Source organism: Ranitomeya imitator, chromosome 3, assembly GCF_032444005.1.
Source record: "Ranitomeya imitator isolate aRanImi1 chromosome 3, aRanImi1.pri, whole genome shotgun sequence".
NCBI classification, from domain to species: domain Eukaryota; kingdom Metazoa; phylum Chordata; class Amphibia; order Anura; family Dendrobatidae; genus Ranitomeya; species Ranitomeya imitator.
Genome location: NC_091284.1, coordinates 260,699,288 through 260,715,570, shown reverse-complemented (window position 1 = coordinate 260,715,570; position 16,283 = coordinate 260,699,288). Strand labels below are relative to the sequence as shown.

The 16,283-nt window shown below is 44.4% G+C and overlaps 1 protein-coding gene across 3 annotated transcripts in view; it reads left to right on the top strand.

The window, feature by feature from the left end:
• The window catches only part of KDM5B (lysine demethylase 5B), a 106,043-nt gene extending 94,391 nt beyond the window's left edge, over positions 1–11,652 (top strand). For all 3 annotated transcript variants that reach the window (XM_069756406.1, XM_069756407.1, XM_069756404.1), the window contains exons 26-28: positions 2,031–2,233; positions 6,001–6,267; positions 10,761–11,652. In XM_069756406.1, the coding sequence (XP_069612507.1) occupies positions 2,031–2,233; positions 6,001–6,267; positions 10,761–10,898 (608 nt within the window). In that variant the 3' untranslated portion in view covers positions 10,899–11,652. The remainder of the gene's footprint in view (positions 1–2,030; positions 2,234–6,000; positions 6,268–10,760) is intronic.
• The last annotated feature ends 4,631 nt before the right edge of the window (positions 11,653–16,283 follow it).

The window sequence follows — 16,283 nt, the reverse complement described above, 5'->3', positions numbered from 1 at the left end:
CTTGCATTAGACATTTTGTAAATACTCATTTTATGCGTATTTTGAAAAAAACTGGGCTTTGTAAGTTATGCAAAATTGCAAAAAGGCTTGCATGTGGCTATTTATCCTTTTCACCCAGTGCATGAAAAAATATTTATCTGTCCACAAAAAGTTATAAATGATTAGTAGTTGGAGTCTGTTAATCAGTGTAGATGGGTCCTCAGGCCCTGGGCCTATTTATTAAGCACAGGTCAGATTCACACATGCATGTGTTATGGTCTAAGTATATACCGCCATACACACTGGCCGTAAGTTATCTGATCTTGACAGACTCGTATATGCCCGTGAGATTGAGTTTGATTTATAGACAAGTCGTGGATCTCCCAACCCACTGACCTTTTAGCTTAAAGGGAAAAAGGAAAACTGTCAGTTGTTGCTATGTAAACTGAAGACAGCAGGCGATAGGGGCTGAAACACAGATTTCAAGCATGTCACTTCTTTGGTTGTGTGCTGTTGTATACTTACAGTGAAGGTTTTATCACTTGGGGATATCGCTGCCAGACTGGTGCCCCCTGAGCAGTGGTCCAACTCTGCCCCCCCTGTGATCAGTAGGTCATTGTCCGTAGACAATATGCGTAGAAAGCTTTGGTATGGGCAGGTTTAGTGTTCTCAGCCCTGCTTCATGTTATAGCTGGGGATAGTGATGAGCGAATGTGCTCGGATAAGGTGTTATCCCAGTATGCTCAAGTGCTTAACAAAGTGTCTTTGGTGTACTCGAATAATGTGTTCGAGACCTCATACCTGCATTTTCCGTGGTTGTTCCACAGCTGCAACACTTGCAGGAATTGCCTAACAACCAGCCTATCCATGCAGGTGTTGCATCTGTCAAACAGCCACGAGAAATGCAGGTCCGGGGTCTCGAGCACCTTATTCGAGCATGCTGAAGACACGTGGTTAGCACTGGAGCACGCTCACTCATCACTAGCTAAGTACTGTCACAACTGTTGTAGCCAGTAAATGAAGCGATACATCATTGGAATCAGGCCCTATATTGTGCTACTCTCAGATTAAATGGCAAAAATCTGCTGACAGATTCACTTTTAAAGGGGTTTTCTACTAGTTGAGCAATTCCTTCTCGATAGTTATATTTTCCTCTTGTAAAATAACGCCTATACTCTCTCCCTCAGTGCTGGCACTGACTCTCTCTTCCTCTGAGTGTTTGTGATTGGTCCAAAGGCAGGGAGAGTGAAGCCAGAACTGATTGGCCCAGGGATCTCATGACATTGTTATCCCCAGGTGAGCCGACACCGCTGTAACCGCGCCGGCACCAGTGATGATTATAGGAGTTATTATTTTACAAGGCAGGAAACGCAGAAATTGAGAAGGGGTTGTCAGAGTAGTGGACTACCCCCTTTTAATTTTAGCCAAGAACCTGTCTTTTAGGACTTGCTCCATAGTTAGGATGCATTTTAGACACTTTTTACAATGTCCATCGAGGAGTCCTGGAGTCGATGGAAAGTGACATAGCTTACGTTGTGACAGAAATTATTGCACATTAAGCCAAATAATAGGTGGTGAAACGTAGATCACACAAACTATAAATTCGATTTCTGAACCACTTTTTATAAATGTAACAGATTTGTAAGACTGTCTAGTGTAAGTTTGACTTTGCCAAGAGCAGCCGGGAATGGCAGTCTATTTCCTTCAGTGCAGTAGGCTTCTGGAGGGGCAATGTATGACCGCTGCGTCATCCAAGTAACCTGTGGGAATGCGGCCCTGTTAATGTGATGCTGCGCTAAGGCATCTGGTGGCATAGCATGGAGTAAGAAAACGGTGAAATGTAAAACTGAAAATGGTTTCTGATCTGAACTAGAGAAAGGCTGAACTTCAATGAGACGAGAGCGTTGGACCAGTCTAGAGCTTGGTCAACTGGAGAATAATAGAAAGTATCTCTATATAGGATTACAGTGCAAATGTGTTCTTGATTTTTAGACGTGACGAAAATCCTACCACTAACGTTTTTCTCTAACCTATTCTCATTTTTGTTCTAGGTTTAAGTACTGAATTAGATGAGTTGCTTATGGAAGCTCAGCTTCTGCAAGTGTCACTTCCTGAAGTACATGAACTTTATCAGGCTCTTGTTACCCAGCCAAACACACTGACTCCTGAGCGTAGCTTAAGCCCGACAGGCACTGGGAGAGAGAAGGCCCCCTGTAAGCAGCAGGGAGCAGAATGGAACAAAACACGTTCTGAGGTATGAAGACAATATCTTAATGGGAATTTGTCACCAGGTTTTTTTTCTACCCCCTCTGAGAGCAGCAGAATATAGGGGTAGAGACCAGGATTCCCTCGATGTAACACTTTCTGGGCTGCATGCTGTCATTTTGATAAAATCACTGCTGGAGATCTATCATTTTTCTGCATGCTAAGCTCTCACATCACTGATTGACAGCTATGTATACTGTGCATAGGCAGAAAGCTGCCAATCAGTAATGGGAAGTGAACTTGACAGAGGACTGCATGACAGAAGGCTTACAAGTCATCTTGTGGTCTCCAGCTGAAAAAACCCCAAGATTTTTATAAAAACTGCAGCAAGCAGCCCAGTAATGATAAATCCGGGATTCTTTCTTCATTATGCTGGTCTCAGATTGGGTGGCAACAACATGGTGACAGATTCCCTTTATCACTCAAATCGGGCAGTCACACCAGACATGTTCAGGCAATAATAAAGCTTAGCTAGAGAAGCACCTATCATTTATGAAAAAAACAAGTGACATCAGATGAAATTGTTAGATTTTCTTCAAATGCATGTCATTAGTAAATGATAAGAATATTATTATATATAGTATTACAGATTTTATTTAAAGGGAATCTGTCACCCCAAAATTGGCCTATAAACTAAGGCCCCCGGCATCAGGGGCTTATCTGCAGCATTCTGTAATGCTGCAGATAAGCCCCCGATATCACCTGAAAGATAAGAAAAACTGGTTATATTATACTCACCCAGGGGGCGGTCCAGTCCAGTTCGGGTCCGGCGCCTCCCATTTTCAGACGATGCTGTCCTCTTCTTGTCTCCCTGCTCTGGCTCCTGCGCAGGGATACTTTATCTGCCCTGTTGAGGGCAGAGCAAAGTACTGCATCTCTGACCTTTCCCGGCGCCTGCGCACTGCAGTACTTTGCTCTGCCCTCAACAGGGCAGATAAAGTACCCCGGCGCAGGAGCCACAGCAGGGAGACAAAAAGAGGACAACATCGTATGAACATGGGAGGCGCCGGACCCGGAATGCGACACCCATCGGGCCCGAACCGCAACGGGACCGAAATATAACCTGTTTTTCTTATCTTTCAGGTTACATCGGCCGCTAATCTACAGTATTCCAGAATGCTGTAGATAAGCCCCTGATGCTGGTGGCTTTAGTTTATAGGCCAATTTTGGGGTGACAGATTCCCTTTAATGATGCCAGAGTGGGCAGAGAATATGGTGAAAATCTCTTCTCTGGGAGGTACTAACTATGAGGCAGTACTAATTCTTTACAGCATCTGAATGCTACAGTAGATAGGGCTCAGATCTGGCCGACTATTTTGGGAGAAATTGTCTTTTTTTTCTCAATTTGTCAAAAGCAAAGTACAAAGATGGTGAATTTGTCAAAATACCGTATATACTCGTGTATAAGTCGAGTTTTATAAGCCCCCTAGGCTTATACACATGTAATTGTGCCAGAAGACAGCGGAGGAGGGGGATCAGCGGGTGACAAAAGGCAGGAGCCGGCTGCTGTGGCTAAAGCCTGTACCCGCTGCTAAAGAGAAATGAATATTCACTGTGCTTGCAGGGAACATTAATTTCTCTTATAGCGCGTGCATAGTTGCAGCCGCAGGCTTCCAGCAGCTGCTGTGCTCTCACGGGTTCCCGATCATTAAGGTAATGAATATTCACCTCTCTCCACTCCTATAGGCGTGGAGAGAGGTGAATATTACCTTAATGAGCGGGGACATGTGATTGCTCGGCCGCAGGAGCTGCTAGCACCGGAACAAGATGCGAGGGCGTGCAGGGAAGGTAAGTAGGATTTTTTTTTTTATGCTTTTCTCATGGGGGCTATACATACAAGGATGGGAATAAGGAACCATGCAGACAAGGATGGGAATGAGGAGCCATGCAGACAAGGATGGGGATGAGGGGGACAATACATACCTGGCTTATACTCGAGTCAATAAGTTTTCACAGTTTTTCGAGGCAAAATTAGGTGCCTCTGCTTATACTCGGGTCGTCTTATACAGGTCCTTCTCAAAAAATTAGCATATAGTGTTAAATTTCATTATTTACCATAATGTAATGATTACAATTAAACTTTCATATATTATAGATTCATTATCCACCAACTGAAATTTGTCAGGTCTTTTATTGTTTTAATACTGATGATTTTGGCATACAACTCCTGATAACCCAAAAAACCTGTCTCAATAAATTAGCATATTTCACCCATCCAATCAAATAAGTGTTTTTTAATAACAAACAAAAAAACCATCAAATAATAATGTTCAGTTATGCACTCAATACTTGGTGGGGAATCCTTTGGCAGAAATGACTGCTTCAATGCGGCGTGGCATGGAGGCAATCAGCCTGTGACACTGCTGAGATGTTATGGAGGCCCAGGATGCTTCAATAGCGGCCTTAAGCTCATCCAGAGTGTTGGGTCTTGCGTCTCTCAACTTTCTCTTCACAATATCCCACAGATTCTCTATGGGGTTCAGGTCAGGAGAGTTGGCAGGCCAATTGAGCACAGTAATACCATGGTCAGTAAACCATTTACCAGTGGTTTTGGCACTGTGAGCAGGTGCCAGGTCGTGCTGAAAAATGAAATCTTCATCTCCATAAAGCATTTCAGCCGATGGAAGCATGAAGTGCTCCAAAATCGCCTGATAGCTAGCTGCATTGACCCTGCCCTTGATGAAACACAGTGGACCAACACCAGCAGCTGACATGGCACCCCACACCATCACTGACTGTGGGTACTTGACACTGGACTTCAGGCATTTTGGCATTTCCTTCTCCCCAGTCTTCCTCCAGACTCTGGCACCTTGATTTCCGAATGACATGCAAAATTTGCTTTCATCAGAAAAAAGTACTTGGGACCACTTAGCAACAGTCCAGTGCTGCTTCTCTGTAGCCCAGGTCAGGCGCCTCTGCCGTTGTTTATGGTTCAAAAGTGGCTTTACCTGGGGAATGCGGCACCTGTAGCCCATTTCCTGCACACGCCTGTGCACGGTGGCTCTGGATGTTTCCACACCAGACTCAGTCCACTGCTTCCTCAGGTTCCCCAAGGTCTGGAATCGGTCCTTCTCCACAATCTTCCTCAGGGTCCGGTCTCCTCTTCTCGTTGTACAGCGTTTTCTGCCACATTGTTTCCTTCCAACAGACTTACCATTGAGGTGCCTTGATACAGCACTCTGGGAACAGCCTATTTGTTGAGAAATTTCTTTCTGGGTCTTACCCTCTTGCTTGAGGGTGTCAATGATGGCCTTCTTGACATCTGTCAGGTCGCTAGTCTTACCCATGATGGGGGTTTTGAGTAATGAACCAGGCAGGGAGTTTATAAAAGCCTCAGGTATCTTTTGCATGTGTTTAGAGTTAATTAGTTGATTCAGAAGATTAGGGTAATAGGTCGTTTAGAGAACCTTTTCTTGATATGCTAATTTATTGAGACAGGTTTTTTGGGTTATCAGGAGTTGTATGCCAAAATCATCAGTATTAAAACAATAAAAGACCTGACAAATTTCAGTTGGTGGATAATGAATCTATAATATATGAAAGTTTAATTGTAATCATTACATTATGGTAAATAATGAAATTTAACACTATATGCTAATTTTTTGAGAAGGACCTGTACATGAGTATATACGGCATCCCACTAAACAGCAAATTGAAAAAATGCAATGGTGTTGTATAAAATGAAAAGTATTTAACTCTGTGTTGTACAAATATTCCCAGAAGTAGTGTGGTAGCATTTAGTTATTTATTTTCAAGGTTGTATCCTGTTTAATGAAGAAGGAAAGGACTGTGTGCACAGACAAAAAGTTGAAAAGGCGTCATGAGGGCACTGATGGTAGAATGAAGATGATGTCGGCTCCACATAAAAAGAGGGTGAAATCCTTGCAGACCAAAGACCTGTGCTGGAGAGATCCACATCTAGAGATCCAGGATAGTGATTCTGTGTGTTCTTTCACATCAGAATCTGAGGATGATAATGCAGTTTGTCCCGCAGGCCAATGCATGGAGCCTGAAGGCGACGAGGTAAGGAATATGGCACGTGTAAGATAAAACTAGGATTTTGGAGTGTGTATGCTTTTCTTGACTGTCGTTTTTCTTCCTTGTTAAATCACTCCAAGTCGCAATAATGGTAATAAAACTACTACTATTATTATTATTAGCAACAAATAATAAAAAATACACTTGTTTTTAACGGATTCCTATTCCGATGCTTCCTGGATTCCCAAATGTTTCTGCTTTCCTCCCAGGAAATGCAACAAATGGCCATTCAGCTGATCACTGAGTAGCATTCCTTGCAGTGCCCTGGAAACAGAACTGGAGTGGCATTGGTTTGGTAGAGGTGATTTCTGTTTTGTGTTAGGAGCAGGGCAGTGTAGTCAGTAATTAGTCTGCTTTCACACATCAGTTTTTTGCCGTCAGGCAGAATTTTGAAAAAAACAGATCTGGCAAAAATTGCCGCTGTATCCATTTTTTTTTTTTAGTTGTCATAGACTTGTATTAGCGACAGATGACCTCACTTTTTTGGTAGATACAAAAAACGGACATAGTAACGTTTTTGTGTCCGTCAAAACAACAGATCTGTCGCCGTCCGTCGTTTACTACAATGGAACCCTATGGCTCTGGATCTGTCAAATGATGATCTATCTCTCTCTCTAGTCGGATCTGTCGAAAAAAACGGATCCGTCGCATCGGTTTTTCAAAATTCACCAGATTGAGCCTGACAGCAAAAAACTGATGTGTGAGAGCAGCCTAAGCCAAACCTCCGGCTTCTCAATTTCCTGACTCCAACTCCACAGCACTGGTCATTACTGTACATTAAGTGCAGCAAAGATTCCTCTCAACTAAAAGCCCAGATCCTTAGATCAGGTGTAGAACAGACATGTATAGGATAAGCTGCATGTACATTAGTACCCAATTTTTTATATATTTTAGGAGTCTGTCAGTCCATTTTATTCCATCTCCACGGCCTTGTTTTCGAAGGAAACAAATAACTTTCCAAATGTTTATTTTTTACTAATTCTATTCAACATTAAAAGTTATTTAACCTTGCAAATGACAACTAAGTGGCATCCAAACCACTGGTTACTCATTATTCTTCTTGTCTGGCTTTTCTGTACTCTAGCAGTGGAGGGGGAGGCACCTTGCAGTGGAGAGGGAGGCACCTTAGGGATGCTTGTGCACTTTTGCAAGGTATTCATTGCAACGTTTCCCCTGTCATTGCTGTGTGTTCTGCGTAAGCATTACTAAGTGGCGTGCCATCAGCGAACACACTTCTAAGGTGCTTCTCCCTTCCCTACCAATGCATAGTAACAAAGTGCAGAAGAGCCAGATAAGTAGACGTAAGGAGTAAGCAGTGATTGGAGGTCACTTACTTTGAATACAATTTTTGTTTTTGCAGGGCTGAAGCTAGATTGTTTAATTTAATGTCTTGCAAAATTAACTAACTTTAAGTGGTCAATAGAATTTGCAAAAAATTAATTTATCAGTAGGATGACCCCTTCAGGATCTTTGTTTGCCACAAGTAAAACATAAACTATCATTGCTTGCATCTTTATGGCTCAAAATGTGGCCTGAAGATGCAAGAGTGCTGAAATACCTAGCCTACTAGAGCACTAGTACGAAAATGCAGTAAACCAAAACATTAAAGGGGTTGTCCGCTACTTGCAAAATTTTCTTAAAACAATTGGCTCAGTAACCATGCAAATTGCATACTCGTGGTCATTTGAGAACTGTCAAAACCTCCAAGCAGAGCTGAATCTCCAGTGTGTACATTACATAGATCTTGATTTTAGCTATCCACTGCCATGTACAGCAGATGTGATCAGATAATCACAGCTCAAGTCCCCTAAAGAGACTAAGAAATCCAATAAAAAGTGCAAAAAAAAGTTGTTTTTTTTAAATATGGAGAAAAAAGTCCAAATTATCCCCCTTTTGGCCCCATTAAAAATAATTAAAAAAATACACATTTGGTATCGCTGCCTTTGCAAAAATCCGGTCTATCAAAACATAAAAAAAATTACCATATATCTGATCTGTAAACGGCGTTATGAGGAAAAAAAAAATCAAACTGCCAGAATAATTTTTTCTGTCCACCGCAACATTGAAATAAAATGCATCAAGAGGCGATTTAATCATCGTATCTACCCCAAAATGTAAAAAAATAAGCCCCCACACGGCCCCAAGTCCTGAAAAATGAAAACTCTACATGTCCTGGAAAATGGCTACAAAAGCAGGAAAAAATTTCTTAAAAATGTCTCAAGTTTTTTTTTTTTTTTTACTACTTGCCAAACGTGTGTGTGTGTTTATGTACAGTGCCTACAAGTAGTATTCAACCCCCTGCAGATTTAGCAGGTTAACACATTTGAAATTAACTTGGCATTGTGACATTTGGACTGTAGATCAGCCTGGAAGTGTGAAATGCACTGCAGCAAAAAAGAATGTTATTTCTTTGTTTATTTTTTTTTTAAATTGTGAAAAGTCTTTTCAGAGGGTCATTTATTATTCAACCCCTCAACCCACCAGAATTCTGTTTGGTTCCCTTAAAGTATTAAGAAGTAGTTCAGGCACAAAGAACAATGAGCTTTACATGTTTGGATTAATTATCTCTTTTTCCAGCCTTTTCTGATTATTTAAGACCCTCCCCAAACTTGTGAACAGCACTCATACATGGTCAACATGGGAAAGACAAAGGAGCATTCCAAGGCCATCAGAGACAAGATCGTGGAGGGTCACAAGGCTGGCAAGGGGTACAAAACCCTTTCCAAGGAGTTGGACCTACCTGTCTCCACTGTTGGGAGCATCATCCGGAAGTGGAAGGCTTATGGAACTACTGTTAGCCTTCCACGGCCTGGACAGCCTTTGAAAGTTTCCTCCCGTGCCGAGGCCAGGCTTGTCCGAAGAGTCAAGGCTAACCCAAGGACAAAAAGGAAGGAGCTCCGGGAAGATCTCATGGCAGTGGGGACATTGGTTTCAGTCAATACCATAAGTAACGTACTCCACCGCAATGGTCTCCGTTCCAGACGAGCCCGTAAGGTACCTTTACTTTCAAAGCGTCATGTCAAGGCTCGTCTACAGTTTGCTCATGATCACTTGGAGGACTCTCAGACTGACTGGTTCAAGGTTCTCTGGTCTGATGAGACCAAGATCTAGATCTTTGGTGCCAACCACACACGTGACGTTTGGAGACTGGATGGCACTGCATACGACCCCAAGGATACCATCCCTACAGTCAAGCATGGTGGTGGCAGCATCATGCTGTGGGGCTGTTTCTCAGCCAAGGGACCTGGCCATCTGGTCCGCATCCATGGGAAGATGGATAGCACGGCCTACCTGGAGATTTTGGCCAAGAGCCTCCGCTCCTCCATCAAGGATCTTAAGATGGGTCGTCATTTCATCTTCCAACAAGACAGCGACCCAAAGCACACAGCCAAGAAAACCAAGGCCTGGTTCAAGAGGCAAAAAATCAAGGTGTTGCAGTGACCTAGTCAGTCTCCTGACCTTACCCCAATTGAAAACATGTGGAAGGAGCTTAAGATTAAAGTCCACATGAGACACCCAAAGAACCTAGATAACTTGGAGAAGATCTGCATGGAGGAGTGGGCCAAGATAACTCCAGAGACCTGTGCCGGCCTGATCAGGTCTTATAAAAGACGATTATTAGCTGTAATTGCAAACAAAGGTTATTCCACAAAATATTAAACCTAGGGGTTGAATAATAATTGACCCACACTTTTATGTTTAAAATTTATAAAAATTTAACTGAGCAACAAAACTTTTTGGTTTGTAAGATTTATGCATCTGTTAATAAATCCTGCTCTTGTTTGAAGGCTCTAACTTATTTGTATCTTATTAAACCTGCTAAATCTGCAGGGGGTTGAATACTACTTGTAGGCACTGTATATGTTTATACATACATACATACATACATACATACATACATACATACATACATACATACATACATACATACATACATTCATTCATACATTTTTATTTTTATCTTTATCTGCTACTGATCTGGAGGATCCTATTGCCAGGTCAGCTTTGCCTGAACCGGCTCCTGACTGCAAAATTGCAGCCACATATATTTTTCTACATGTCTCCCATAGTCACAATGTTTTCAGTCACCCGGATCTGCGTTGTGGGAAGCTGGTTGGGCAGGATGCCGGACTAGTCTTCTTTCTGGCTATAGTCCTGGCCTGCAGTTGTGCAGCCAGGGCTAGATTCATGCCAGTTTGGGGTTTGGGCAGCATCAAATGACCTGTTCGGTTTAGTGACACGATTTGCTGGTGACAAAACTAAGTACGATCTCTTCTGCTCAGCTGTGTTCTTTCTTCCCAAGCTTTCTTAGTAATTTTTTTGTGCTAGTTTGCACATAAACCCACAGGAGAAAAAAACCCTGTATTAAATCAGAGGCCTATAAAGGTACAGACCAGTCTGAATACACCTCTATGGGTGGCGTACTACGGCTCTGTAAAAGAGTTGTCTTTACAATTTTCTTTACTTTTCTGTTGCAGGTGGACTGGGTACAATGTGACGGAAGTTGTAATCGTTGGTTTCACCAAGTCTGTGTGGGTGTATCTGCAGAGACGGCCGAGAAGGAGGATTATGTCTGCTCTCACTGCATTGAAGCAACTATGGCTGCATTAAAATAAATGCAGTATCCCCTCCCTCAGTGAATAAAGACTGTAATCTCCTACCCAAGTTCTAGGTGGGATTCATGAACAATACTCACAGGAGCTTTAGGATTCTTTTACTTTCCTTTAGACACATGCCAGGTTTCCTTTCCAGATCCAGCTCCCAATGGTGCTTCTCAGACCCTGTAAATCCATTGCTCCTTCCAGGGATCTCTGACTTCACTGAAAGATTAATTGTTTTGGAAGATGACTTTCCTGTTACAAGTTACAGATCAGCTGGTTCTCCAGCACAATTAGTTTGTTATAGGTTGTTTGGTTTCTGAAGAGCTTTTGTACCTCATAACTATGGATTGCAGGTCAGTGCAGACACAAGGGAGTCTAGATCAACTTTCACTTGGGGTGAGGTACCAAGATTTGAAGTTTCAGTTCCATTTAAGACCATACAGTTTTTGTGTTTTTGTGTAGGAAAGTTTTCCTGAGCAATAACTTTGGTTTTGTTTCTTTTCTCTCTTAAATTCCAAACCTTAAATCAAATGCTGAACCTTTTGCTCTGAATTTAAAGCCCTTTCCAAATTAGGGTCTTGTACAGAAATGTGGGGTGAGTAGGCGCTTAGGGCAGCCAGAGTGTTAGACCTAGCAAACTGAGCTGTACGTCAGCTACCCTTAAATCCCTATTAATTATTATTTCCTGTTTGTTTTTGGCTTTTCTTGTAGCTTGTATTAAATTTTGCAGTTTATATTGTGGAATAAAAATCCTTGGTTATAACAGAAATACCTCATTTTGCTGTACTTCTAAAACATAAAAGAATGTGATATTTAAGAGGTCCGCTCTATATGTGGTGTATAAACTTTACTCGCGTGCTAATATGACAACTATAGAAGGTATTTGTATAGGATTTAAGCAAGAAAACATCTAGATATGTAAAAGTCCTACTGTACTTTACTAATAATTGCTCTATTGCAAAACTATGCAAAAAAAATCATGTTTTGGTGGACTGGCAAAAGCTGGAACAGTCATTGTTGGCCTTCACAACTTGCTTGTGGAGCAGCACTTTGCATCTTTAGGAAATTCTGCAGCTGTCAATTAAAGTGGTTGACTGCGGTTAAGTGACTCACTGCTACTCAGGCCAGTTCAGGCATCAGTAATGGCCTAGTAGAGGACAGTATGGGATTCTCAAAATGGGAGGGAGGGTTCAGGTAAGTGACACTACTTGGGAAATGTAGAGCATTGTGTCTGCAAACCATCATGTCTCCTACGCCTCATTGGGGGACACAGAACGTGGGTGCATGCTGCTGCCACTAGGAGGCTGACACTAAGTAATACAAAGAAAGTTAGCTCCTCCTCTGCAGTATACATCCTCCTGCTGGCTCTCAGCTAACCAGTTCTTGCTTAGTGTCTGTAGGAGGCACTTGGGTCTGGTTCAGACGCCAACGTTTTTATTTTATTTTTTACTTTTCTGTAAATTATTTTTTTTTAATAAACAGTGAAAGGAGTGACGGATCCTTTCAAGGTTCCAATCTCCCCCGAATAATCAACAGGCGAGCACGCGGAGTATACCTCCCCGTACCCTCTCCTGCGACGTGGGAAGCCATGCCTGAGTTCACTTTAGGGGCCAACGATTCCTTCGAGTCTCGATCTCCCCACACCAGCAACAGGCGACCACATGGGGTGTCGCCTCCATGTATCCTCTCCTGGAGCCAAACCTATAGCCGGACAACTGGCCCTGTCCACCCGGGGGCTGAACTCCGTGGATGTACAGAGGCCCCTCTATGGTGTCCGAGCAGCCCCCACTGTCCCATCACTGTTAAAGCGGATGGCACAAGGAGGCGGACGATTTCTCTCCACCTCCCTAACAAAGGGATGGTGGATTGAGGTTTACCCCTCTATCCCTGCACCGTCCATGCTGCAATACCTGACCTGCAGCAGAACAATAGAGTGCGTGCGCTTCCTCGGCGCTGAAACCCAGTCATTGCGGCGGCTCCATGCTGGGACGCGCACCGATGAGTGGATCCAGTCAGCGATGGGCCTCTGCAGTGGGATATTCACATGCCGACAGGCAGCCTCAGCTTCTTTGTGGCCAACCTCCCTGAGGTAACGCTCCAGCCGGCTGCAAAAGTTTAGACCCCGGCTTCGGCCGATGTGTAGGCCGCACAATGGCGCGCTAAGGCGGTTCCGCTCACCTTTTCTGGGGCTTCTCCCCTGGCACGGGAGCGATCACTTCCCTGAGCAACGCTGGTATTGTTCACGCCGGCTGCAGAAATTTAGGCCCCGGCTTGGGCCTATTCATGGAAGTCACAAGGCTCCACCCACATCATGTCTGTGGCTCCGCCCCCAAATTGGTGCCTCTCTATCTGCGAGACTTTACCACCTCTGCAACTCCGGTGGCCATCTTGGTCCACCCTGCCAGCACACACAAGGGCTATGGTTTTGTATTAAAGGGGCACAACGACTCTGCATCCAGGTAAGGAGGTACTGCTCTCTTCCCCTGCGTCTTCCCCCTGTACTTTACATCAGAGGTCCCCAACTCCAGTCCTCAAGGCCCACCAACAGGTCATGTTTTCAGGATTTCCTTAGTCTTGCCCAGGTAATTGCATCACCTGTGCAATGCAAAGGAAATCCTGAAAACATGACATGTTGGTGGGCCTTGAGGACTGGAGTTGGGTACCTCTGCTTTACATGACCAGTATTTCCTGCCTTGACCCATATTCCCTGGTCTTAAGGGCACATGTGCCCTTAAGACCAGGGAATGCTGTTCATGTGCCCTTAAGGGCATATGACCAGTCCGAAGCCGGTCACCCTAAATGAGCTCAGGAGCCCTCCACTGCCAATCCCAGCTTATCCCAGAGTACCTAGTTCCCTGGGTGGGTTTTGTCACTGCCGCAACCCATGGATTCTCTGACAAGAGATTGAATCCCTCCGTGAACACTCTGTGGCTCGGAGTGCTCGCAGGACCAATATAGATGTCCCTTTCCTTCATGTGAGCCGTCGGCTAGCAGGGGCCGCAAGTATTCTAGAAACGTACAGGTGTCAAACGTACACGCGCCTAGAAAAATGGAAGTTTAATTTCCTGATCACTCACCAATGATTTGCTGAGAACAAGTCTTTGAATATGGATCGGATATTGCCTTGGTTCTGGACTCACTAGAACTTCAGAAAAGGATGGATTTGCCCATTTATATCATTAACCAATCTCTGTAGATTGACGAGGACTTTGGTTCTACTCTAGATCACGCAGTGTCCCTCATGAAGAAACTAAACTCCCTCGCAGAGCATCTGTCATTCACCCGGACAAGGATCGTCCGGATAAGCGATTGACTGGACAGAAACCTCTGCAAGCACAGTATCCTTTTTCAGCCAATATGCAAACACGCGGGGTATTCCCTCCATGTATTCCCGCCTAAGACGTGAGATGCCATGTCTGGTCCTTTTAAAGGACACCAATCTTCCCACACCAGCAATAGACGAGCACATGGAGTTTCGCCTCCATGTATCCTCTTCTACAGCCAAGCCTAACGCCGGACAACCAGCCCTGTCCAGTCAGGGACCTTAACTCTGTGGATGTACAGAGGCTCCTTTTTTTTTTTTTGGCGTTCCAACACCCCCTCTGCATCTCCACTATTTAGCAGATGATGCAAGAAGGCGGACGATCCCTTTCCACTTCCCTGTTAAGAGGATGGTGGATCGAGGGTTCATCATTTTAACTCGGTCAGAGAGCGGCGATTAGTAAGAGACTGTTTTTCCTCCTCCGTGCAGCCACGCATTCTGCCACTTGGCATATTAACCGGGTAGAATCTCCTGTGTTATACCTACCAGTATCCCTACCCGATCGATCATCAATTAAAAATACAACTGACTGTCACATAGCAAATCTAGTTTGTTCTGTCTTGCGGCCTCCAGTTCAGCGCTCTACCCTCCCTTAGCCGCCGCATGTGTTGCTAGAGCAATGGTCTCTTGGTCAGAGACCTTAACCTTTTTGATTTCCTATAGACCCAACCAGCAGTGGATCAGTTGTCCAGGATGGTCTAGACCTAAGGAATCTTGGTTCCAAAATGGGGACCGAAAAGTAAGACCGACCTACCAAGCTCGACAAGGTCCCCCTTCTTCGGATGGAGTTCCCCCGCTCAGCCATTACTTCAAAGGAAAAAGGTGGAGTTTCTGGCATCCACTGACATTTGGGATGCTCCTTCACATTCCTATGTTTTTTCCCTCTTCAAAAATTCCTTCGCTTTTCCTTTCGGGAACAGCATTTTCAAATCACGACCTTGTCCTTTGGGCCTTGCTACCGCACCAAGAGTGTTCGCAAGGGTTTTCGCAAGGGTTATGGGGCTGTCATGTTCCTCTTTCACCTTAGAGGCATGGTCGTCCTGCCCTATCTGGTTGACTTTCTAGCCGCTCCTTCAGCCCGCCGCTGAGTCGTCTATATCTCTTGCAATACCCTCTCTCCTGGGCTGGCAGCTAAACTTAGACAAGTTTTTCCTCATTTCCAGTCCAGCATATATCCTTTTTGAGGATGATCCTGGAATCTTCCAGAAGTTTGGTGATTCTCCCTTCAGTCAAGGCCGTGGCCCTTCAACAGGGAGCTCGCGCACTTTTTCTCATCCCCTCATTCCATTCAATTTGCTAGGAGTGTTCTGAGGACCTTTGCTCCTCTCGTTTTCTGCAGGTCAGTCAGGCTTTAAGAGAGTAGTCTCTGAGCTCTTTCCTCATCCAGGGAAGATCATTTCTCCCGGTTATTAGTGACTACCGATGCCAGTCCTTTCCTCCTGATCATTGTTCTGGGGATCCGAACGGTACAGCTAGTTCTACAGCAGGTCCATTGCCTTCTGGCGGGTCACCCCATCCGATTCAATCGTACAATCCCACATCTGTGCCATACGTCAATCTAGCAGGTACCCACGGTCAGGCGTCATGGCCGAGGTACCACACATTTTCTGTTGGGCCACGATCTATCATTTGGTGGTCTCGGCACTACACATCTCAGGTGTAGAACTCTGGGTGGTGGACGCCGTCATGGTCCCGCCTCATGTGAGTGGGAACTTCACCCGGAAGTCTTCCATCAGATCTCTCTTCTCTGGAGCACTCCAGATGTACGGTATTTTCTGGTGTATCAGATGACTGGGCGTATAAGACGACCCCCAACTTTTCCATATAAAATATGGAATTTGGGATATACCCGCCGTATAAGACGTGGGTCATCTAATACGCCCAGTCATCTTATACGGCGTGTGCGGTGCGTATGCTTCCCAGGGTCTGGAGGAGAGCATACTCTCCTTCAGGCCCTGGGATCCATATTCATGTAAAAAATAAAAAAAATAAAAAATATGGATATACTCACCCCTCCGACGGACCCTGGCTCTCAGTGGTGCAAGCGTCTGCCTCCGTTCCTAAGAATGCATTGAGCG